Source organism: Mandrillus leucophaeus, unplaced genomic scaffold, assembly GCF_000951045.1.
Source record: "Mandrillus leucophaeus isolate KB7577 unplaced genomic scaffold, Mleu.le_1.0 Scaffold71, whole genome shotgun sequence".
NCBI lineage: Eukaryota > Metazoa > Chordata > Mammalia > Primates > Cercopithecidae > Mandrillus > Mandrillus leucophaeus.
The window spans coordinates 895026-918635 of NW_012107697.1; the positions used below are offsets into that span (position 1 = coordinate 895026).

Below are 23610 nucleotides of genomic sequence, written 5' to 3' on the forward strand. Positions count from 1 at the left end.
AAAAAAAAAAAAAACAAAGAAAAAGAAAAGAAAAGAAAACAGTGCAGAAATGCCTTCAAACAATCTAGGGTGTTTGTGGAGATCTTTTACTTGATTTCTTTTCATGCCCTCACCCTCTCTCCTCCTTCTCTTCTTAATACCTGGAGCGTCTTCGCTGTCTTGGGGCAAAGAGAATCAACCCCACTTTTCAAGGAGGACAGCTGAGGGCCAGGGAGGGGAAGAGATAATCGCTGGGTCCAGGGGTCTTCCTTCTCCAATCCTTGGCCAAGAGGCAGCAATTGCCCGGACACCAACGTGAAAGGGAAGGGAAGAGAGGAAAGGAGAAGCCACTGTCCAAGGGGGAAGGATGTGACCTGCAGGGGCCCCTCGAGTGATTGTCTCCTATTCCCAACCTAAGCACTTCCCACAACACTCTTCTGAAAATTCTGGCAAGAACAATTCCTAGTGCGGTTGTGGCTGCTGATCAGAAAGGGGAAGGGGATTCCCTCTGAGCCAGGATCAAAGCACAAGGAGGTGCCCCAAAGTTTGGCCTGTGTGCAGAGACACTGCATCCCCTGGGGCTCCCAGGAGAGGACAGCAGCTGTGGAGCCTACCTAGCTGTGAGCTGCTTCTGGATGGCAGGCACCAAGGAGACCTGGGGTGTCTCCTGGGGGAGCAACAGAGAAGGGAATCATTTCTAGGGCAGGTCACGAACTACAGAATCAGAAGGCTGAGGCCAGCTCCCTGATTAGCTGTGCTGTCTTGAGGCATTCATCTTCTTGAGACTCACCTTCTCCCCTGTCCATGGAAATGATATTACCCACAACACCTCCACGCACACGCACAGGACTCGCAGAGATTACACGACTAATACATGTGAGCGGGTTCTGGAAACCATGAAGCCCTGCACAAATGTAAGGACTTAGGACTAAAGAGAAGTCTGCGCTAGGAAATGATAGCTGGGTAGCACACCCAACACAGACCCTTTGCCACCAGGGAAGGAGCTGGGCATTGCTGCAGGAGCAGGGGAGGGCAGGTGGGCACACTGATGGAGGGGACAGGTCAGGCCTGGGGCCCCAAAGGCAAGGCAGCAGCATGGCTAATCTCCATGGTATGGTCAAGGAAGTTTCTAGCCCCAGAGCTAGCCATTATACCGCCTGTGCTTAATAACCCTGTCATTAAGCCTGTGCTTAATAACCGTAGACAGCCATAGCTCCCAGCCCTGAGGGGAGGATGGGATCTCCTCGCCCAGGCTCAGACCTCCCTTCCCTTCCATTCTCTACCTCCTTCCATCCCCACAGGCCCCTCTCTGTGACAGTCAGGGTCCTTTGAGCTGCTGCGTCTTAATGACTGCTCTCCCCAGAACCCATTAAGCTGGGTATTCCTAGGGAGAGCTGAAGCAGGGACTCAGGCCCAGGCAGAGGTCAGAACCCAAGCCCTGTCCCCGAAGGAAGTGTGTCCCATGCTAACTACTCCGTAGCTGAGGCCTGGAGGGAAGTCAGGGACTCTGGGACTGGCTCTCCTGGCCTTGACTCATGACTGTTTCGGAGACCCAAACGCACCCTGAGCCACCAGACGCACCCTGAGCCACCAGACATGGGTGTTAACACCTGAGGTCAAACCCCTGATGCTTCCGGCTGCTCTGGAGGAAGCTGATCCTCCCTCCCACCTCCTGTTTTCTGTGCCAGCCTGGTACAGACTCAAGGGGCTTGGCTGGGCTTGGCTGGGCTCGGCTGGGCTCAGAAATGTGGCAGTCAGGAGCCAGCCTGCGGGCAGTGGGGTGCTGGGAGCACTGTGGAGTCCACCCCTGACTAGGGCACAGAATCCAGAAGCCCACTCATCCCCGGCGGTGCCATCCTAGGCTCTGAGGTGGTAAACTGAGCTGGGCAGTGGGAAGGTCCTAAAAGGCAAGACAGGCAAGGAGGGGCTGCTTGCTCTGCCTGCTCTCCTGGATCCCTCGCCACCTGGGTGACGGGGCCTGGTGTCACTGTAACTCCCCCCAAAGAAGCTCCAGCCAGCCACCATTTAATCAGCCCCTGTCATTGGCCAGTCTCTAAATGGGGCTGGGGGTTGGGGGACACAATACCTAGGTTTCACCCTGCAGGTGCTCAACACAGAGTGTGGCAAGTATAACACCAGCAGTGGTTACAAGGTACCCCTGGAGCTGAAAAGGCAACAGATTCTCTCTAGGGCAGTCGGGAAATTGTGCTGGAAGAGAAACGATTTGCAATGGACTTTGAAGGATGAGCAGGCTCTCTCCAGGCAGGGAAAGCAGGAAGGAGCTCCAGACACAGGGAACTGCATGTGTGAACAGCAAGAAAGAATGGGAGTGTAGGGACAAGAGGGTCTTGTGCTGCGGCTGGAGCAAAGGTGCTGGCACTCCAGGCTGTGGGAGCTGCACCTGCCGAGGTGGAAGCTGCATCCCCAGGCCCTGTCCATCTCCCAAGGCGCTTTCTCCTGACCCTGGGGTCAAGCTCTGTGCCTGGGTGCTTCCCTGGAGAAGGGGTTTAGATGTCAGGGCTCCTGTGTGCCCCCAGGCCTCTCCTCCTCTCAGTCTCTCCTCCTCTCAGTCTTCGCTCAGTGCGGCTGAGGACCCAGCAGACACCTCCCTAGCCCAGACCCATGCCAAAGCCCAAGAGATCTGAGAAACTGAATGAAAGAAATGAGGAGAGACCAGTTCAGGGGGGCCGTGGGCAGGGGGACAGATGAGAAAAACAGACCAAAAACAAGGCTGGGGAACTGCTAACAAGCTTCCCAAAGCCCCAGAACAGCCCCAGGGCAGCAGGAGACAAATGCTCTCAGGCCTGAAAATCTGCATGGCCTCAGCCTTCCCAGGTGCCTCTTCTGCCCTCAGCCTTCCTTCCTGCTCAGGTGAAAACAACAGCCTCAATAAAACGCTTCAGGTTCCCAAGCAAGGATTCCCCAGGATAGTGAACTCCTCCAAACCTAAAGTGCATCCATCTGCCACATTTTCTTATAAACCTGTTGCCACCAGAATGGGAGCTTCTTGAGGACAGGGTCTGTGTCTTTTCTGTTTTTAGCCGTAAACCTAGCACAGGGCGTGTCATCCATGGCATGGACTAGGCACTTAGTAAATGTGAATGAATGAATGAGTGGATTGATGGATGACAGATAAATGATCAAAGACGGAATCCCCTATAACCAGTGTCTGATTTATCTGACACTGAAAACAAGGCTCACCCCAAGTTGAACTGGAAAACATGCCAGATTCTATCTGAGGGGTTACTAAAGGATTTTTATCCCAGAGGCGGATGGGCGTGAGGGAGGCACAGGTCTGAGCCTGCCTGGAAACCCTGGTGATAGGGAAGGGGAAAAGTGGGGCAGAGCCAATGTGGCAATCCCCCGTGACACGTCTAACGCCACCTCCCAGCCTGCCGCTCTGACTAACCAGCACGTCGGCAGCAGAGACATGTGTAAACGAGACGGAAAACCGCAACAGTCCTCCCCTGCCCGTGGCCCCCAGAGCCCCCTCCAGCTTCCTCGTGTAATCCACATGCAACCAGAAACTCTCGAAGGGTAGCAGATGAAAGGAACACTGAGGAAGAGGGCGAGAGACACGATGGCCCCTGTCCAGGAGTGGGCACCTGTCCAGGGGTGGCAGTGGCATTCCCTGTCACAAAATGTCCTGCATATCAGTCTGGCTGGCCTTCGCCCACTGGTGCAGTTGAGCCAACCAATGCTTTCAGCATATCCTGCTGTCTTAGTCTCTTCCTCTAAATCTGTATTCATTCATTCATTCATTCATTCATTCGTTCATTCAGCATGTGTTCCTTGAGCATCTACTTTGTGCTAGGTACTGGAAAGATACCATGGAAGATTCAGAGAACATGTAAAATCTAGGCCTTCAATTTTGTGCACTCCATAGATGGAACAGGAGCAGGGGACACCGCTTGCCCACACCCCAGGCAGAACCTGACATTCACTCACTCACTGATGTCCACAAGAAGGGGGTAACTATAGAGCCGAGGTCAGCCCCTCACCTTCATCCCAGCTCCACCCTGACATCACCCACCATCACATCTCCAGTCCCCAGAGAGGAGGGTCCTGCCAGGCTGCCGGGAGAACCTACCGGGACACGTAGGTGTCACTGGTGGTCTTAAAGAGAGTAATAGCTATAGTGGCAGCATCATGTCTCTATCCAAATGCAACAAAGGCACCATATTGTGCTTCAAGAAGCATTTTCACATCCAAAATCTCCCTTCAGTCTGATACAACTCTCTGAGACATTGTAATCCTCATTCTGTAGACGAAGAAATTGAGGCTCAGCTGGGTGTGGTGGCTCAAGCCTGTAATCCCAGCACTTTGGGAGGCCAAGGTGGGTGGATCACCTGAGGTCAGAAGTTCAAGACCAGCCTGGTCAACATGGTGAAACCCCGTCTCTACTAAAGATACAAACATTAGCCGAACACAGTGGCTCACGCCTGTAATCCCAGCTACTCAGGAGGCTGAGGCACGAGAATCACTTGAACTCAGGAGGCAGAGGTTGCAGTGAGCCCAGATCATACCACTCCACCCTGGGCAATAGAGTAAGACTCAGTCAAAAAAAAAAGAAAGAAAGAAAAAAAGAAATTAAGGAAGGAAGGAAGGAAGGAAGGAAGGAAGGAAGGAAGGAAGGAAGGAAGGGAAAAGAAAAGAAAGATATTGAGGCCCAAAGAGGTTCATGACTTGAAAAGGGTCGTTCAGCCAAGGGCAAAGGGAAAACCAGTAGCTATAATTAACTTAGACTTTCGAGAAGACTAAACTCAAGTTTCATACCCAATGCTGCCCAGGGAAAAAACCCAAATTACCAGGAGACCATTAAGGATAGAAAATTGATGTAAAGAGAGAATATTACAAGTGGATCAGGCCTAGGGCTAATCCTATCTGTGAGAGGAAACAAGAGAAATTTCAGACTGAGAGTGAGCTCTTCAGAATCACAGACCCTAAGGAAAAACCTTAGAGGTCTTCCTGGCGAGTGGGTTCCCCAAGCGTACTTTGGCCTCAGAGCCGGTTGCTCCACTGAAATCAAATGCAGAACCCCCATACGGGAAAAACAGAGCTGCAGGTTTTGGAAGGACTGTCCCCCACTCCCACCACTTCTGCCGTGCCTCACTGCTCCTCTGCCGCACCGCTGGGGGGCTTGGTCGAATCCCCCAGGGGTGCTCAGAGCCCTTACGTGACCCCGGCCCTTGTCTGCCACAGAAACCTTCACAGTCCAGCTTTTGCTCACACATCTGTTTCTAGAAGCTACAGTTGCTGAAAACAATCTTTCCTTTGCCAGGAGAAAAGACTTTCTGTAACTTCCCCCATTCCTCCTGGAATGGTCTTTTGCCTTTCTCAGCTGGCCACACACACTTGAAGCTTTCATGCTTCCACTGGTCCCTGCTTCTCTGAACTGCGTCCCCCACCCTCTCTTCCAAGAGAGTTCACATAGGTCACACGACATCCCCTCCTGTCCCCTGACTGCCCTGGTCACTCTCCCCAGATGCACTTAGTCCACAGAATACCCTGCTGAAGCCAAGCCCCGGGGCCCATGAAATCATAAAAGTAGCTCTTTGTTCAGTTCCCATTACATACATGACAGGCTCTCTATGAATCTCCTTCCCATTAACAGTAAATAATTTTTGACTATGAGTATCTACTATGTCATGAACTTCCCAGGTTCTATTTTAATATTGTTAGTAATAATTAATAAAAATAATAGAATATACTCCATGGGCAAAAGAGCTTTACCTCTGATTCACTGCTAGATCTCCAGGGCCCAGAAAGGTGCCTTACTCAGTGACTAAACTATTATTATTGGTATTATTATTATTATTACAGTTAACAATTATTGTACTCTTGGCTGGGCACAGTGGCTCACACCTGTAATCCCACTTTGGGAAGCCAAAGCGGGCGGATCACCTGAGATCAGGAGTTCAAGACCAGCCTGGCCAACATGGTGAAACCCCATCTCTACTAAAAATACAAAAAATTAGCTAGGCGTGGTGGCAGGTGCCTGTAATCCCAGCTACTCGGGAGGCTGAGGCAGAAGAATCGCTTGAACCTGGGAGGTGGAGGTTGCAGTGAGCCGAGACCGCGCCACTGCACTCCAGCCTGGGCAACAGAGCGAGACTCCGTCTCAAAAACAAAACAAAACAAACAAACAAAAAAACAATTATTGTACTCTTACCATGCACCAGGCAATGTACTATATGCTATGCATATCTGGGGCTCCTTAGGAGAGAGATTTACTGCATCTCTCTTTCTCTCTCTCCCTCTTTTTCACACACACATGAAATTGAGGCTCTTGGTGGTTCAAAAACTGCCTAAAGCCTCAGGCCGATGAGCAAATAGGATTCAGACCCAGGCTGCAGGATTCCACGGCCTGTGCTCTGTGCACTGTAAAACACAGCCTCTCCTAGCAAATGAAATCTCAGCAAGGAGAAACTTCATGAAGCACTCGATGAGTTATGTGAGTGGGCAGGAAAGCAGTAAAGGAACTTCAGGTTATGCAACTACAAAGTCGGAGATGCAGAGAAGACACTGAAGCACTATTAAAGCACTATTTATAGGATCCTGAGCTCAGAGTCCACAGGAAACAGATCTAGGGTCACTGAAACCCGTGCCAGGAGATTGGCTGCAGCAGCCACACCAGCCCACCAAGGCTGGTTATCACTGGGGCCTCCAGAACAAATGAGAATCCTCAACCCTGCCCCTGTACGGAACCACAGTGCAGACCCTCCTTGAGCATGTGTGGACTTCTGCTCTCCATGCCTGTAGGGTGACTGGGGCAGAGGGCACTAATTTTCACTTACTAAACGCCTCTATATTTCAAGCACCAAGCCAGGCACATCACATGTGTCATCATTAATTCTCATCAACAACCCTGTGAAGTAAGTCATATTCTCCCCATTTTACAGATGAGAAAACTGAGACTCAGAAAAATTTATTAATTTGCCCAGGACTACCTGGCTGGGAAGAGGTAGAGCTGGATTCAGGCCAGCGTGCCTGCCTCAGAGTTCAGGAGGAGCAGGATCAAGGGACAACCCCCTTCTGATCAAGGTAGCTGAGACCCCTCAAACTGCAAAGACCAATTCAGGGGACTATGAGCAAGTCTGTAAAATCATGCAAGGACCAGATGGGGCTCCCAGGGCCTTGCAAAGGTGCTGAAAAGTGCATGGTGTTGAGCAGGTGGTGCACCTTACAGAACCCTACTCCCTACCATCTTGTGAAGTCGCTTTTATTGTACCCACATTCCAAAGAAGGAAACTGGGTCCAGGAGCTGTTGAGTGACTTGCTCAAAGTTTTTCTACAGATGGAGGAGTCAGACCCTCTTCTTCTTCTTCTTTTTTTTTTGAGACAGAGTCTCACACTGTTGCCCAGGCTGGAGTGCAGTGGCACGATCTCGGCTCACTGCAACCTCCACCTCCCGGGTTCAAGTGAGTCTCCTGCCTCAGCCTCCCGAGTAGCTGGGATTACAGGCGCCCACCACCACGCCCAGCTAATTTTTTGTATTTTTAGTAGAGACGGGGTTTCACTGTATTGGCCAGGCTGGTCTCAAACTCCTGACTGGAGTCAGTTCCAGTCAGTTCCTTTTCCCTCCCAGCCATTTCCCTTCCCCTTAAAGTTTCAAGGACAATTCAGGTCAAGCAAAAGTGAGTATGATTCTTGAAAGATGGTATACACTCTGTCTTTGAACTTTTTAAAATTAACATCAGACTGCTCCGTGGACGGCAGCTCCTCAGTTCAGGTAAATTGCAGAGTTGAGAGAACCCCTCTAAGCTTCAATATCCATCAGCCCTTCCCAACGGCAAACCCGTGAGGGTCCCTGTTAGGCTGAAAGGCTGAACTGAAAGGTCCTCTCAAGTCCACTCCAGCCATTGTCCAGGCATTGTCCTCAGGTGTGCAAAGATGGTAGCACCTTCCTTCCTATCAGACCCTTCCAGGAAGGGAAGGTGGGCTCAGATGGACCCACCACCCTAGAACAGAGGGAAAGCTGAGCAAAGTAGAATTGCTGCGAGTTCCGAAAGGTGGGAGAGAATGAGCTGCTTCCCCTAGGACAAAGAGAAGACCGCAGAGGGATTCCTAAGTACGGCAGTAAACAGCAGCATCGCCTAGAAGCAAGGGTTCTCCAGTGGGAGCCAGGTCCGTCTTCAGTTTAATTCAGCCCAATGGGCATGTACAAATACCTCACTCCTGCCCTTCACATTGTCTCTGGGGAAAGAGCATAACTGCTGTGCCTCAGTTTCTCCATTCGTGAAATAGGGATAGTTACATCTTCCTTGCCTCCCGGCCCTACCTAAACCTAAGAGCTACGCCCAAACACAAAAGCTGATTCTTAAATGATGGGAGCTGAACAGCAGCCTGGCAGGGGACAATGGCAGGCTGCCTGACCCCTCCCTTCGGCCCCAGGCCCTGTCCTGGAGCCATTTTGTGCTAAGATGGGGGCTGAGGCACTCGGTTCAAGTTGCCAACAGGTCAGCACCTATGTGACTTAGAACAAGGCAAAATGGTTTCTAATGTAGCAGCCAAGGCTGAGGGTAGACCCAAAGGAAAAAGTGCTGCTCTAAGAATGCCTCAACGCCAGGCAGTGTTTGTGAGGATGCTCCCTGAATCTCTGCACGTGAGCTTAGATGCCCAGCTGCATATGGCCTGGGCTGGTAGTTGACCCACCTGGAGACAGAGTAACAGGTGAGATCCCAGGATACTTGGAAGCAGGCATGATCAATCATCTCTGAGGACTTCCCATGCACCCTGGGCTGCTGCATCACCACCAGGCTCATCTCAAGAAACTCACTCCCTCCTCTCCTGTCCCATGATCTTCCAGCCCTCAGTGACCCTCTTCTCCCCTTACCTGTCATGGCTGAGACATCCAAGAGAGAGAGCCCTGTTTCCAGCGCAGCAAAGGCATCAAACTGCCTATTCCAGCTGTAAGTGGCGAGGACACAGCTGTTCGCCGTTGGTTTGGGGGAGGGATGCAGGTTCCGGGATCAGAGAGCAGAGTAAGGCGCCCTCAGAGGAGCGTTGTGGCCAGGCCCCACTCTGTAAGCTGATGGTGAGCACCTCTGGGTCTCTTGGCTTACTCAAAGAACTTTCCCCACCCCCTCCCTTGGGTTTTCCCCACTGCTTGTCACTGACCTCAGCAACCTACTGCCACCTGCTCAAGCCTCAAAGGACCTGTTTATCCCATCACCTAGCAACAGCAGCATCTCTGGCTCTAGGTTTTCCTATGAGACCATGGGAAGCCAGGGCCTTGGACTCCAGGGAAGACTGAAGCTGCTGTAGACAGGAACAGGGCCAGGAGGCCCCTTTTATGTGCCCCTACTTTTCTCTCTTTGTCCACACTCCAGTCATCCCAGCTCTGCCCTTACTGACTTCTTTCCAGAGCAAGGCAATGCCAAGTCAGCATTGCAGAGAGGAAGACAGAAATAAAGCTCCAGGGACAGGCTGCTTGGCAAGGGAAGCAGACAGGAGCTGGCCGAGCTTTCTGTTCCTTTGGCCTCCTTGAGCTGCCGCCTCTTCTTCCCCTCCTTATTAGCCTGGTGGACTTGCCTGTTTCATTGTGAGGTTATTAACCCTTTCATTCCATCTCTGAAAGACAGTTCCCAATTACCCAAAGGGACCTTGAGGTTCAGAGACATTGAGGAGTGTGCCCAAAGTCACACAGCAAGTCAGAAGACAAGGCAAGATGAGAACTCATACTCCCCAGGCTGGTGGCTTCTCTGCAGCCACTTAATCTTCACTCCATTTAAAAACAAGAGCTGCCTTGTATCTGGGTTCATCATCTCTGAGCTGGAAAGGAAGCGGACCTTAAGATGTCCATTTGCTTTTTGGAGCTGAACTAAGCCTAACCAGGAGGTTCCCCATGATCTAAAACAGTAGTAGGGGTGAGGAATAGGAATAAAGGAAGAAGAGGCAGGTGAGAAAAGTGGGAACTTAATGGAAAAAGGGAAGAACAAAGGCTAATATCAATAAAGCCCCTCCCAGGAACCAAGCCCTGCAATAGGCCCCTTTCCCGACACGCTCTTTGAGGGAAGTATCTTGACCCCATTCATGGATGACATGGCAGAGCCCAGAACTGAGCAAAGTCACTCTACCTTCAGACCAAGGAAGAGCTGGGGAGATGCTGGGGGCAATCTCTGCATGATGATTGCGTGCTGATTATATCCAACAAGGCTGCATTGCAAGGGAGGAGTGATTCAAAAGGACCCAGCACCAGCTAATGACTGTTACCCAGATGAGTTCCTAAAACCACAAGGAAATGAAACCAACAGTCCACCAAGTCCAGAAACCGGGCCCGAAGGACTAGATCTGTTCCTTACTTGCTCTGAAGCCGGAACAGCTGCCTCTTCCGTAAAATGGGGACAATTTCTCGGGGTTGTTCCATGGATTATAGAGGGCAGCATTTATGAAAGAAAGACATGGTAAATTATATAATAATACTCCACTGCAATAACTAATGGTTCTGCCTCCATATTTGGGGCTTAGATTAATGTCTTCCTGCTGCCGGTGACAAACGGAGAAGCAGGAAAAGAAGATTCTCTGAGTTGATCAGGCAATGGCAGGTTTTCCAGAGATCGAACACCCACCCACTTCCACCTCCCCACCTCACCCCCTACCTGGGCCCTGATGGCCTGGGCATTCTTGCCCTTCCACTGTACCACAGACAGCAGGAGCTTCATTCCCGAATGAGCCCCAGGTCAGACACTGGCTGGGCTGGACCCGTGAGTCAGGGCTCTGCGGCAGGCTGAATCAACAGAGCAGACAGGCCTGGCCCAGCCAGTGGCCCAAACAGAAAGGGAAAGGCCAGTGCCTTGGCTTAGTCCGGGCTGCGCCGGGGCTGCAACAGTTGTAGCCAGAAGCTGAGTTCAAGCTGCGGGTAAATAAACACATCTCCAGCAAAGCAGAAGGAAGCACATGTGTTGTTTGGTGACGTCTCAACTTCCTCCTTCCCTCTATTAACTCCAGGTTAAGACAATTCTATCTGACCTCTGTTTTCTCATCTGAAAATAAGGAAGTTGCCTTGTTTCAGCTTTGCATCTTCTGATCATGGCGGGGACCCACCATGGTGAGGGGGTCTGGCTGGATCTCTGAATTTTACCTGGTACCCACATCTCTCAGCCCCATTCTCTCCTTTCCTTAGCTCAGGATTGTTGCTTCTGGGCTCAGAGGAGATGCAGCTGGTCATAAGTCCCTATTTCTCTCCTGCTCAGGGATGTCATCGACATTGAGGGACCCCAGTTGACACTCACAGGCCTAAAATGCACCTACCTCTCTGCCCATCAGCCCCAGTATGTGTGACTTTCTGCAGCTCCTCTTCCAGAAGTGTATCTGTCCATCATCTCTGATCACTCTGTGTCAGAGATGTTTGCCAAGAGCTCATGGGGAAACTCAGGCAGCACAACAGTAAGGGCAGAGCATGGTGAGGACACGAGTTTGACCTCCTGAAGCCACTCCGTATAGCCAGGTGATGGCTTTTGTATGTTTTCCTTGAGGCTTGGGTGCATAGCATTGGGGGAACTAGAATCTTTGCTTCATGACTTTTTTCACTATTGGTCCTTGCAGGGCCCATTTGTAACTTGTTAGTTAGTTGGTTTTAACAATGTAATAAGCCTCCATAAATCCACCATTCCCAACAAAAGCTAGGACTTCATAGTAACCTACATCTAACCATGAGGTCCCCACTCCTGCACACACATATCCATCCCCCTCCTGAGGTGGGTAGGGCAAGAGTCTTTCGTTTATTAATTCAACAAATGTTGGCTGTACATATTTGATAGGCCAGGGACTGTGCTACAAGCTCCCTGCCCAGATAAGTTCTTCCCAAACCCCATATTCATCATTCCCTTGCTTCTCTATGGAAAAGATTCTGTGCTATATGTAATCTTTTGGGACTAACTTTTTCACTTAATATTACATTCTAATATCATCCTTATAATTATTATTATTATTATTATTATTTTGAGATGGAGTCTCACTCTGTCCCCCAGGCTAGAGTGCAGTGGCACTATCTCGCTCACTGCAACCTCTGCCTCCCAGGTTCAAGGGATTCTCCTGCCTCAGCCTTCTGAGTAGCTGGGATTACAGGCACCTGCCACCATGCCTGGCTAATTTTTGTATTTTTAGTAGAGACAGGGTTTCACCATGTTGGCCAGGCTGGTCTCGAATTCCTGACCTCATGATCTACCCGCCTCGGCCTCCCAAAGTTCTGGGATTACAGGTGTGAGCCACCACACCTGGCCCCATCCATATTATTTTGTGTCACTATAGTTCATTTGTTTTGACTGCAGCCTAATATGTCATTGTGTGAATATACCACAGTCAGCTTCGTAAAGACTGACCTGAGATTGAGTCCTCAAACTGAGATATTTTCACTAATTCTTTCATTCAACAAATATTTTTTCAACACTCGTTATCTACTGTACATTGTAGGAGACATCAGGGATGCCACAGTTAACAAGATAGTCACAGTTCCTATCATTCTAGCTTACAGTTTTGCTTTAGTTCATTTTTTCTTTCTCTCTTTTGGTTTCAAACAGGTATAGAATTTTTTCCCACAGCTACTACTCAGTGAATAGCAATTGAAAACAATTAAGGGCCAGTCATGGTGGCTCACACTTGTAATCCCAAAACTTTGGGAGGCTGAGGTGGGCAGATCATTTGAGTCCAGGAGTTCGAGACCAGCCTGGGCAATACAGTGAGACCTCATCCTACGAAAAAATAAAAAATAGCTGTGCGTGGTGGTGCATGCCCATAGTCCCAGCTACTCGGGAGGCTGAGGTGGGAGGAGCACTTGAGCCCAGGAGGTGGCTGTTGCAGTGAGCTGAGATCACAACATTGCACTCCAGCCTGGGCGAAAGAATGAGACTCTCTCTTCCTTTCTCTGTCTCTCTCTCTCTCTCTCTCTCTCATGCACACACACACACACACACACACATACACAATTAGCCACTGTTCAGTCCAGTGATGAGGAATCCAAGGCCCCAGAAAATGCAGAATATAAGCTTCCTTTGTGCGTCAGCTTCTAGCACAATTCCGGGTCCATCAAAGGTGTATAGTCAATATTTGTCAAATTAACAATAAACAAAAGAAATTTGCCCTACCTACCTCAATGAATGCAGGCATGCATGCACAAGTAGACTCAGTGGAAGGGAATGAATCGACAGGAAAGGGCCCACTTCCCTGCTCCACCAGCCGCTCCTCTAGCCTCCCACAGCTCAGCAAGCACCCTCTTACCCACAATACTAAACCCAAGCACACCCAGTCCATCGGCGAGGCCTATTGCCTGTATCTTCCAAACACATATGGCGTTTTTTTTTTACCACCAACCTCCTCTCTCCTTAGGCCCTTGCCTTGCTCCAGCCATGCCCATCTCTATTCAGTTCCTCCAACCCCCCAAGCTTGTTCCTTGCCACTTGGCTCCTTCTTGTCACCTCCTCTAGGGAGACCAGCGAGATCCTCCACAACCATCCTGAGCCCCTCCCTAGAGCTCCCATTCTCACTCTCCATCCAGGCACTGTCTCCTCTCACCCTGGATTACTCTCTGCATAGCACCTACCCCTCTCTGACCTTTTCTGGTTTATCTGTTTATGGCCTGTCCTCCCCCTTCCCCTAGCCCTCCTCTCCACCAAGAAACAAGCTTCTCAGGGACAGACTCTCGGCTGTCTTTTTTGGGCACTATATTCCCCATCTTGCTGGGGTGGTTTCTTAATCTGCCTCTGAATCCTCCTGGAGTAGTGCCTGGTACAATGTAGATGCTTTACAAGCATTTGTTTAGTTAATAATTAATTCTTTAACGCTGCCCATCCTGGTTAGCAGACAATTGATATCGACTTGACTAGACAAGAGTTAGATGCAAGGACTTTGTAAACCATCACATGCCAGTTGGGTGTGAATTACTGTTGATATTATCCTACCTTGACTCTAGCCACAACAATGCAGAGTTGCCCAATTGGGTCTCATCTTCAGCCTGGAAACAGTCTGCTCAATCCAGCCCTGGTGATGGTGGAGGAGAGACGGCTGGGAATGAACTACAATGCAGAGCTCAAAGTTCAGTACCAGCCTGGTGCTAAACACCAAAAGTACAAAGGCAATGAGAAAGAGCGGCCAATTAAAAATAAAATTTTAAATTTTAAAAAGCAACCAAAAAGAAGAAAAAACAAAAGGAAATGCTGACCATCCTATGAGAGAAGTTCTGTGATAAACTCCTGTACCAAATGCTACAGAAATACAGAGGATGATGTAACTGCCTAGGGGGTTCACCTTGCCTGCTGCCTAGACAAAACCGATTCTTCAAGACGGGGGAATTGCAATAGAGAAAGAGTAATTCACGCAGAGCCAGCTGTGCGGGAGACTGGAGTTTTATTATTACTCAAATCAGTCTCCCCGAGCATTCAGGGAGCAGTTTTTAAGAATAACTTGGTGGGTAAGGGGAAGCCAGTGAGCCAGGACTGTTGATTGGTCAGGGACGAAATCATATGGAGCTGGAGCTGACTTCTTGCACTGAGTCAGTTCCTGGGTGGGGGGCCAGAGATCAGATAAGCCAGTTTATCAATCTGGGTGGTGCCAGCTGATCCATCAAGTGCAGGGTCTGCAAAATATCTCAAGCACTGATCTTAGAAGCAGTTTGGGGAGGGTCAGAGTCTTGTGGCCTCCAGCTGTATGATTCCTAAACCATAATTTCTAATCTCGGGGCTAATGTTAATCTAGTCCCCAGACAAGAAGGAGGTCTGCTTTGGGAAAGAGCTGTTACCAACTTTGCTTAAACTATAAGCTGAGTTTCTCCCAAAGTTAGTTCAGCCTATGCCCAGGAATGACCAAGGACAGCTTGGAGGTTAGAAGTAAGATGGAGTCGGTTAAGTTAGATCTCTTTCACTATCTCAGGCATCATTTTGCAAAGGCAGTTTCAATGGGAGGGCAGAGGGAAGAGAGTTCCCATGTGAGAGCCTAGCATTTCCCACCTGACAACTCATGTAATCCTCACAGTAGTCTTTTGAAGCAGGTTTTATTGTCCCCACTCTACAGAGGGTAAGCCTGGAGTTCAGAGAGGTGAAGGATCTTTCCTGAAAGCACACAGTTAACAGGAGGCCGGGGTTGTATTCTGACTCGACCCCTGCAGACTGCAGAACCAAGCTGTGTGCTACACCACAAGGCTGCCCATGGCCTAGTGTCACCCAAGGGCAAGGCCAGGCATGTCCTTCCAGCAGACTACAGGCTCGTTTGGGAGGAAAAGAAAGAGCTCCTCCCAACTGCTGTGTCCACCATGCTTAGCCGTGGAGCAGGCAACACCCAGGGACCCTCCCTCCATATCTAATCAGGGTCACCCACTCAGGGATTGAAAGGGGCCCTCTCACTCCCAAGAGGAACAGAAAAAATCTCCAGCCGGAAATGTACAAGGTCCTGCGACTCCTCCAACCACCACCAAGGCGGGTCATGACTTCAGCACAATAGGGCAGGCAAGTCCCTGGATGGAGACCTAGATAGACCACAGGGTTCAGAGGGCGTAAACCCAGACAGCATCCTCCCTGTAACATTTGCCTGGCCAAAAGGGTGTGCATGTATTTTGTATGTGAGCCTTTGTGTCAGTGGCTCCTCCACGTGACTCTGTGTGGCTATGTGCGTGCTGAGTGCACACGTGGAGTGGTGTGACTAAGTAAAAATGCCTTTGCGTGTATTTGTGTACATGCATCAATGGTGGCCTAAGACCACGCTCAGAAATGTCGTAGTGTTGGTAGCATATATGTAGTAAGGCATTCAAGTCTAAAGTGAATTTTTGCACATATAAACACCCTTGTAACCAATGTCAAGAATAAGATCCAGAAGTTTTCCAGAAGACTCCACTGTGCTCCTTCCAATAACTAACTGCCCCCCCTCCCCAGTGGTAACCACTATTCTGACTTCTATCACTATAGATTAACCTTGCCTTTTACACTTTAGATAAGTGGAATTGTACTTTTTGTGACTATTTTCTTCCCTTCATCATTATGTCTATGGAATTCATCCATATCGTTGCATTTTGAATTAGGTTATTCTTGTCTATTGCTGAATTATATTCTATTATATGAAAATACCAGTTTATCTACTCTACCAGTGACTGACGTTTGGGTTTTTCCAATGTTTAGCTATTATAAATGAAGCGACTGTAGACCTTCATGCACAGGGTTTTTGCTAGACGTTTGTACTCGTTTCTCTTGGCTATCTCCTGGAGCAGAATTGCTGGATCATAGAATCATAAAACAGTTGTATGTTTAGCATTAGTGGATTCAGCCAAACCATTTTCCAAAGTATTTGTACCAATTTACACTCCCACCAACAAGGTCTGAGAGCTCCTGTTTTCCCACATCGTCATCAACACAGTATTGTCAGTCTTTTACATTTTAGCCATTTGGTGTTTATGTAGAGATATTTTATTGTGGTTTGAATCTGCATTTGCCGGATAAGTAATGGCATTAAGCATTGTTTGGTACTTGTTGGCGAGTTGGGTGTTCCCTTTTGTAAAATGTCGATTCAAGTTTTTACAGAAATATAGTATCTGTAAACATAGACAAATCATTGACAAAAGCAGACAGTAGAGCAGAATCGTCTTAAGGAATTCAGCAATTTACACAACAAACCAGCAGCCAGTTGCTTCTACAATTGCTAATCAGTTGCTACTGGCTAAGCAAATTAATAAGTAAACTAATTGAAACAGATCAAATAGGTGTATGACTGAATGTTTCCTGTTGAACCAGGTATTTGGATAACACAGAGACCCCTAACTTAGACTCAGGGAGAAGGGAATATAGACAAGACCCAAGAACCTCCCCTAGGCTGCTAGCCCCAGCTGGAGAGGCTCCCACCTCAACTCACTGACTGTTTTCCTTCAATTGCAGGATCCTGACAGTGATCAACCTCTGAACAGCCTTGGTAAGTTCAGGTCCGGCTTTCGTTTGTCCACCTTAGCCTCTGAGTTTCAGCTGCCAAGTAGATCCTAAGCCACTCTTTCCTGGCCCTCACCACCACCACCAAAGTGATAAATGCCATGGGTGACATCCAGCCACCCGTCTAACCATCACTCAGCAAACATTCCAGGATTCATTCTAGAAGCAGGAGGCCTGGTCTCTGGGGAAGCAGGACCAACAAACCTAAAATCACCAAAGCAATGATTCTCCAATTCATTCATTCGGTTACTCTTATTCTTTCACTAAAACTGTAAGTACCTGCCATGTGCCAGGCCCTGGGCTGGACGCTGGCCTATCACAATAATTAAGACAGCCGAAGTCCCTGGTCTCGTGGAGTTCACAGTCCCACTGTGCTGCCAAGGAACAAGCTGGCCAGAAGCATTTTCATGAAAAATGGCAGTGCTTGCCTGATTTCCAGGGGAAGAAAAATAAGTTAAAAAATAGAATGATCCCAAATTTAAGGAGGTGTTTTTCTTCCATTGCATTTTCTTAAACCATTAATATCTACTCCTGATAGCCTGCTAGATCAGCAAAACAGATGAGCAAGGAACACATTAATATGAACAGGTCAGTGAGAAAATGGCCAATCCTGCTTGACAGGTTATTTATTTCCCAGTTCTGGGTCATGAGTTAACAATGACCACAGACGAAGTAATCTTTAGCAAGTAAAATGGTGCCTAGTTGATACTTTGGAATTTAATATAAGAGTAGGCCATGGTGTCCCCAAAGAACACCAGGGTGCCAGCTGCTCCACCACCTGAACAAGCCTGAGAACTCTCAAACCAGAAAACAAGCTGAGTTTGCTCGAGGAGTGAACATACCTATGCAGAACTATGCAGCACTGGGGGTTGGCGAAGACTAGCAGTGGAAGTCCATTTGGCTCAGAGAGAGAGGCCAAATTACACTGGCTTTGAAAGACATAATCCAGATGTGGAAGTCTCTTGTAGGCCCTCGAGTAAGAAGTGACAGGATGAAAGCAAGCTTTTAGGAAGCTCTGTCTAGCTGCGGTGGATAGGACAGGCTGGAGGGAGGAACAATAGCTGGCAAAGAGGCTGTTCATAGCTCACTATGTTCATTAACTTAAACTAGGTATGAAAGCTCTTTCCTTCCTAGTGGGGGAAGCAGATGCTCCCCGAGAATATCTGGGCCTGGACACAGGAACCCAGGGATCCCCATGGGTCACTCACTCTTGGAGAAAACAAACCAATCTCTTGTTTCCAGAGGTAGATGCTCAATAAATAAATCATACATGAATTCATGAACAAAATGTCATCATAGTCATGGCCACAGGAAAGAGGACAATTCTGAAGACTGGCTGCTGGAACTTTAAAAACAGTATCAGCAAATATTACTGATAAGCTACTTTGTGCCAGGTCATAGTTTATGGGCAATACCATTCCAGTCCACATCCCCACTGCCTGGCTTCTGTGTCTGAAGTTAAAACTCTCTTTTGGGGAAACACAAAGTGTCCTAAGCTTTCCTTTGTCAACAGATTCATTAGTACTGGCATTCACTGGGTGCCAATCTCTGGCAGGATGCCATTCTCTTCTTTTGAAGAGCTGAGGAAAGAAATAGAGCCAGACATGTGATTAGCCATCATTCAAGGCAGAATAAAATGTGACCTGTAAGAAAGGTAGAAGGGGCCGGGCATGGTGGCTCATGCCAGTAATCCTAGTACTTGGGGAGGCCAAGGTGGGTGGATTGCTTGAGCCCAGGAGTTTGAGACCTATCTGGGTAACATGGTAAAACCCCATTTCTACAAAAAATATGAATGCTAACTGGGTGTGATGCCACATGCCTGTAGTCCCAGCTACTCAGGAGGCTAAGGTAAAAGGATGGCTTGAGCCCAGGAGTTAGAGGTTGCAGTGAGCCAAGATCATGCCACTGCCCCTGCACTCCAGCCTGGGCAGCAGATTCCGTGAATGAGAGAGAGAGAGAGAGAGAGAGAGAGAGAGAGAGAGAAGGGGAGGGGAGGGGAGGGGAGGAAAAGAAAAAAGAAAAGAAAAGAAGTAGGTAGTAGAAGGGATGTGCTTAAGAGAACAGAGCCAAGAAAAATTCATCTGTTCATGTGACAAATATTTGTTGAGCAGTTACTATGGACCAAGCACTGTTCTAGATACCAGGGATTCAGCAGTGAACAAAACAGACAAGTTCTGTCTTCAACGAGTCTTCATTTCATGGAAGGGTGGGAGGAGACAGAAAATATGTCAAATATAGCATATGTTAGAGGCGATGCGTGCTTTGGAAGAAAAGAAAGCAAGAAAGGAGGATAGGAAAGTTTGGAAGGCTCCATTTTAAATAGGGAGATCCAGGTAGGCCTCACTGTGAAGGTGACAGTGAAGAAAGACTAGGAGGAGGAGAGGGAGCCAGCCATGTGGAGGTGAGGGCAGGACAGCCAGTCTGTTGCTTTCCAGGGTTTCCGGAATTCTTGCCCCAGCTCCCCCAGGGGAGAAGTCCCCATGGCACCTCCCCAGCTTATTTCCCACAAGGAGAGGGGGACTTAAAAGAATGTATCTCTGACACTTACTGATACTAATTTTGCCTACGTTTTCCCTTTCAAGTTCCTTCTTCTTGGATAATGATGTGCAATTGACAATGTAGTTATTATCACCTCTGTTCTAGGCAGTGATCAACTCCTACCTGGTCTCCCTAACCCCAGACTGTCTTGTTCCAATCCATCTCCTCTCTGATGAAAGATCCATCTTTCTTTTTGTTTTTGGAGATGGAGTCTTGCTCTTGTCACCCAGGCTGGAGTACAATGGCATGATCTCTGCTCACTGCAACCTCCACCTCCTGGGTTCAGGCGATTCTCCTGCCTCAGCCTTCCGAGTATCTGGGATTACAGGCATGCACCACCATGCCTGGCTAATTTTTGTATGTTTAGTAGAGCCAGGGTTTCACCATGTTGGCCAGGCTGGTCTTGAACTCCTGACCTCAGGCGATCCACCCACCTTGGCCTCCCAAAGCGCTGGGATTACAGGCGTGAGCCATCACACCCGACTAGATCCATCTTTCTAAAATTAATTTGATCCTGTCTCTCCACTGTTCAAAAACTTTCAACGGCTCCTCACTGCCTTCAGGATAAAACCCAGACTCCTTAGCATAGTGTTCAAGAGTCTCCACAGCTGCCTTCACCCATCCTGCCTTCCAACTTGCCTTTATTCCCCTGGTACACCAGGCACACCAGGCAGCTTACAGGCCCCCTCCATGCCTCTGACTGAGCTGAGCCAGTGCCTCCCTCCCGACCTGCACTTAAGTGCCACCTGCTGAGGAGGCTTTCACCAGCTTACCTTTGAAGATGTCTCTATTATAACATATATTATCTTCCACCTGGCTGGACTGGCATCTGTGTCTGCCTCCTCCCCCAGATGGTAATCTCTTTAAAGACAAGGACCGGGCTGGGACTTGCTGTTTGTGGGATTGAAGATGCATTGATTCGCAAATGTTTATTAAGCCTCTACTAAGCACGCACTGTGCTGGAGGGCCCTGCCTCCCGGAAGCTTAATGTTTAATCAAAAGCTAAGTCAGGAGGTCAGGAAAAGGATAAATGGTGGCACAGTGAATGGGTACATGCTCCAGGGGCTCAGGCCTCTCTCGGGCAGGCAAAGGTCAGACGAAACCCAGAAATGTCCTGGGACAGGCTCAGGCAAGACACAGGGGAGGCGGCCTGGCCTGGGGGCTCCTTTGAGGGGCACTCATGAATGATAAGTGAGCCTGGATAAGTGAGAAGAGGCAGGGTAACCATGTGCTGATGAAGCTAAGCCTTGTCTGCAGGAATAACCCCCCAGCATTAACCAAAACTGTCCTCAAGGCATTGCTGTCACCGGCCAGAGGGCGACAGGCTGTGGAGTTTGGCTCAGGGACTACCAAGTGCTGACGGCATGCTCTCCCCTCTGCCTCCCACCTTCCTACAGATGTCAACCCCCTGCGCAAACCCCGTACCCCCATGGAGACCTTCAGAAAGGTGGGGATCCCCATCATCGTAGCACTACTGAGCCTGGCGAGTATCATCATTGTGGTTGTCCTCAGTAAGTGACAGCCCCTACCCGACTTTCACCCTCTAAGTAAATGACAGGGCCCACCCCCCCACCCCCACACTCACCCCCTGAATAAGTGACAGTCCCCCACCCCTGCCCTCACCCCTTCAGTAAGAGGCAGTCCCCCACCCCTGCCCTCACCCCCTCAGTAAGAGGCAGCCCCGCCCCTCCCATCATCACCTCATAAGTGGCAGCCCCTACTTGTCCTTCACCCCCTCAGTAAGTGGCAGCCCCCACCCCCACAGTCAGGGGCAGGTGATCTGCATAAAGCTTTGCAGAAAAAAAAAATCATTGGTATAATAAAAGGAATTTGAGGAGGAAAAAAGAGAAAGAGAAAGAGAGAAAGAAAGAAAGAAAGAGAGAGAGAAAGAGAGAGAGAAAGAAGGAGAGAGAGAAAGAAAGAAAAAGAAACCATATGTATCCACCCCCTGCTTTGAAGAGAACCTTATTCTAAGAGTGAAAGGGGAGATGAACTCAGCCCCCATCTATTCCAGATGGCTTCTATCCCAGGTGACTTCTTCTAGAGGGAGAGCACAGTGGCACATGTTCCTAACCCACGCAGGCAATTTGCAGGGCCGCCACGCCCCCTGCCCCCTCCTTCCCATCTTCTGCAGATTGCAAGCTGAGTGGCTCTGAGCAGCGGCTGGAAGAACAGGGAGAGTTTCTGCTTGTGAGGAGGGGAGAAAGAGGAGGCAGCAGAGAAGACCCCCCAGGCAGCTGGCACCTGGCCCCCTTCAGCCTGGCCTTCACCATGGCTAGTGCCTGAGGCCCAGTGTGGTCTTGAGCAGGCCTCTCTGCCTCAGGCCCTTATCCGTGATAAAGAAGATTCAACTGAAGGAGCAGGGATGTGGGTCGTTTTCGGCTCCCACATCTTATGATGGAGTCATTGCCTTTGTTATCCACATGAGCACAGCAGGTTACTGACTGCAACTTTTCACAGCAAGAAGTAGGGCACTGGGGACCAGACTAGGAATCAGGACACCTGAGACAGGGATCCTGGCTCTGCCACTTGCTGCTGCGTGACCTTGAGTAAGTCCTTCACTGCCTCATACCCTCAGTCTCCTCACCTGTAAAATGTCCTTCCTCCCTCAAAGCGATATCCTGAGCACCAATGAGATAACATACATAAACGACCAAGCTAAAAACCAAGTTTTGCAAAAGAGCATGTCATTACGCAGCAGCAGGCGAAATGTGACCCAGGACATGTATTTGCTAATTGGGGCAGGACTGCCTGTGCAGCCAAGGAATAGCTGGCCTTTCAGGAATCTGCACTTGTAACTGTGGTGACATTTCAAGCAGTAGCAGCCAACTGCCTGGTTGGAGGACACTGAGAGAGCCTCTGGTCCCCCTTCCACGCGAGCACCGAGGCTCGGAGAGGAGTAGCGGCAGTCAGGGTCAAGGCTGGGACAGGACCCCAGTACCCTGATTGAACAGGTTCATTTCCATCTCGTGGCGGTAGAAAAGCAGAGCCACAACATAAACCCCACTCAAAGCCCTGGGAGCCCTGGATGGGTGTGAGATGCAGATGACCCCAAACCCTTTCTCCTTGATCTTGGTTGCCCACACGATGGAGGTTTGCAGTGCCATCAGCAGACTTGCCATCCTGTTCTATTCAGGCTAATGTTGAAGTGAGCTTGCTTTCCATAAGCATACACTCTGCCGCAGTGGAGATAAAGGGGGCCAGAGTTATCCAGGGAAAGCCAGGCAGGCACTGAAGCATAATTTAGAGCTAGACACTCCCCGTCCCAGAAAGTCTGACATGGCTTCCACATCCTTGGCCCCCGGATTCTGTAATCAGAGGTTGTAACCCAGTCCTCCATCCTGGGCCGGGCTCCCTCAACCTATGGCTTCTGGAGTCTCAACTGGCAACCCTGTCTCCTAGATTTGTCCCAGGAGGCTGGGGTGACTCTGCCTCACTCTGGCTCCTGATCATAAACCAAACTCCAAAGAGCTAGGTAATACCTGGCTCCTCCTTCTCCCTTGCTTCACTCAAGCCAGGAGCATCAGGGCCAGCGATCACATCTCAAGCTTCCCCAGAGAGTTAGATGGGCCCTGGCTGTACACTGGAAGCACTGTGTGCCCTGGGAAAATAAAGCCTGACCTTCAATTCTCCATGTCCCTGTTTGTAATGTGAGTTAGTAATAACACCTCCCTCCCAAGACTGTTACCAGGATTACATGAGGAAATGTATGGAAAGCTCCTAACACGGTGACAAGCAGGGACCATTATTAGATTTAATGCCACTACTCTTAAGACCAGCCCAGGATGATACTGGACTGGAGAGGGGCCCATCAGGCCAAGACAGAATTCAGTTACGAAGGAGGAGTCCCCTCCTGCCAGGGTGTTTGGCTATGAGTCTTCACTAAGAAAAAGTTTGTTTGTTTGTTTGTCTGTTTGTTTGTTTGCTTGAGACAAGGTCTTACTCTGTCTCCCAGGCTAGAGTGTAATCATGTGATCACGGCTCACTGCAGCCTCAAACTTCTGGGCTCAAGCAATCCTCCTGCCTCAGACTCCCAAGTTGCTGGGACCACAGGGGCACACCACCATGCCTGGCTAATTTTTTTTATTTTTATTTTGGAGAAACAAGGATCTCACTATGTTGCCCAGACGGATCTTGAACTCCTGGGCTCGAAAAATCCTCCTGCCTTGGTACCCCAAAGTGCTGGGATTAC

At 49.4% G+C, this 23610-nt stretch overlaps 1 protein-coding gene across 4 annotated transcripts in view; it reads left to right on the forward strand.

Annotated features, from left to right (window-relative positions):
- Positions 1-23610, forward strand: part of TMPRSS4 (transmembrane protease, serine 4) — a 50236-nt gene that overhangs the window by 5192 nt on the left and 21434 nt on the right. Inside the window, exons 2-3 of one of the 4 annotated variants that reach the window (XM_011964850.1) lie at positions 16833-16866; positions 20816-20929. In XM_011964850.1, the coding sequence (XP_011820240.1) occupies positions 16833-16866; positions 20816-20929 (148 nt within the window). Of the gene's footprint in view, positions 1-16832; positions 16877-20815; positions 20930-23610 lie in introns of all 4 variants that reach the window. The other 3 variants (XM_011964851.1, XM_011964853.1, XM_011964852.1) reach the window with 3 other exon arrangements.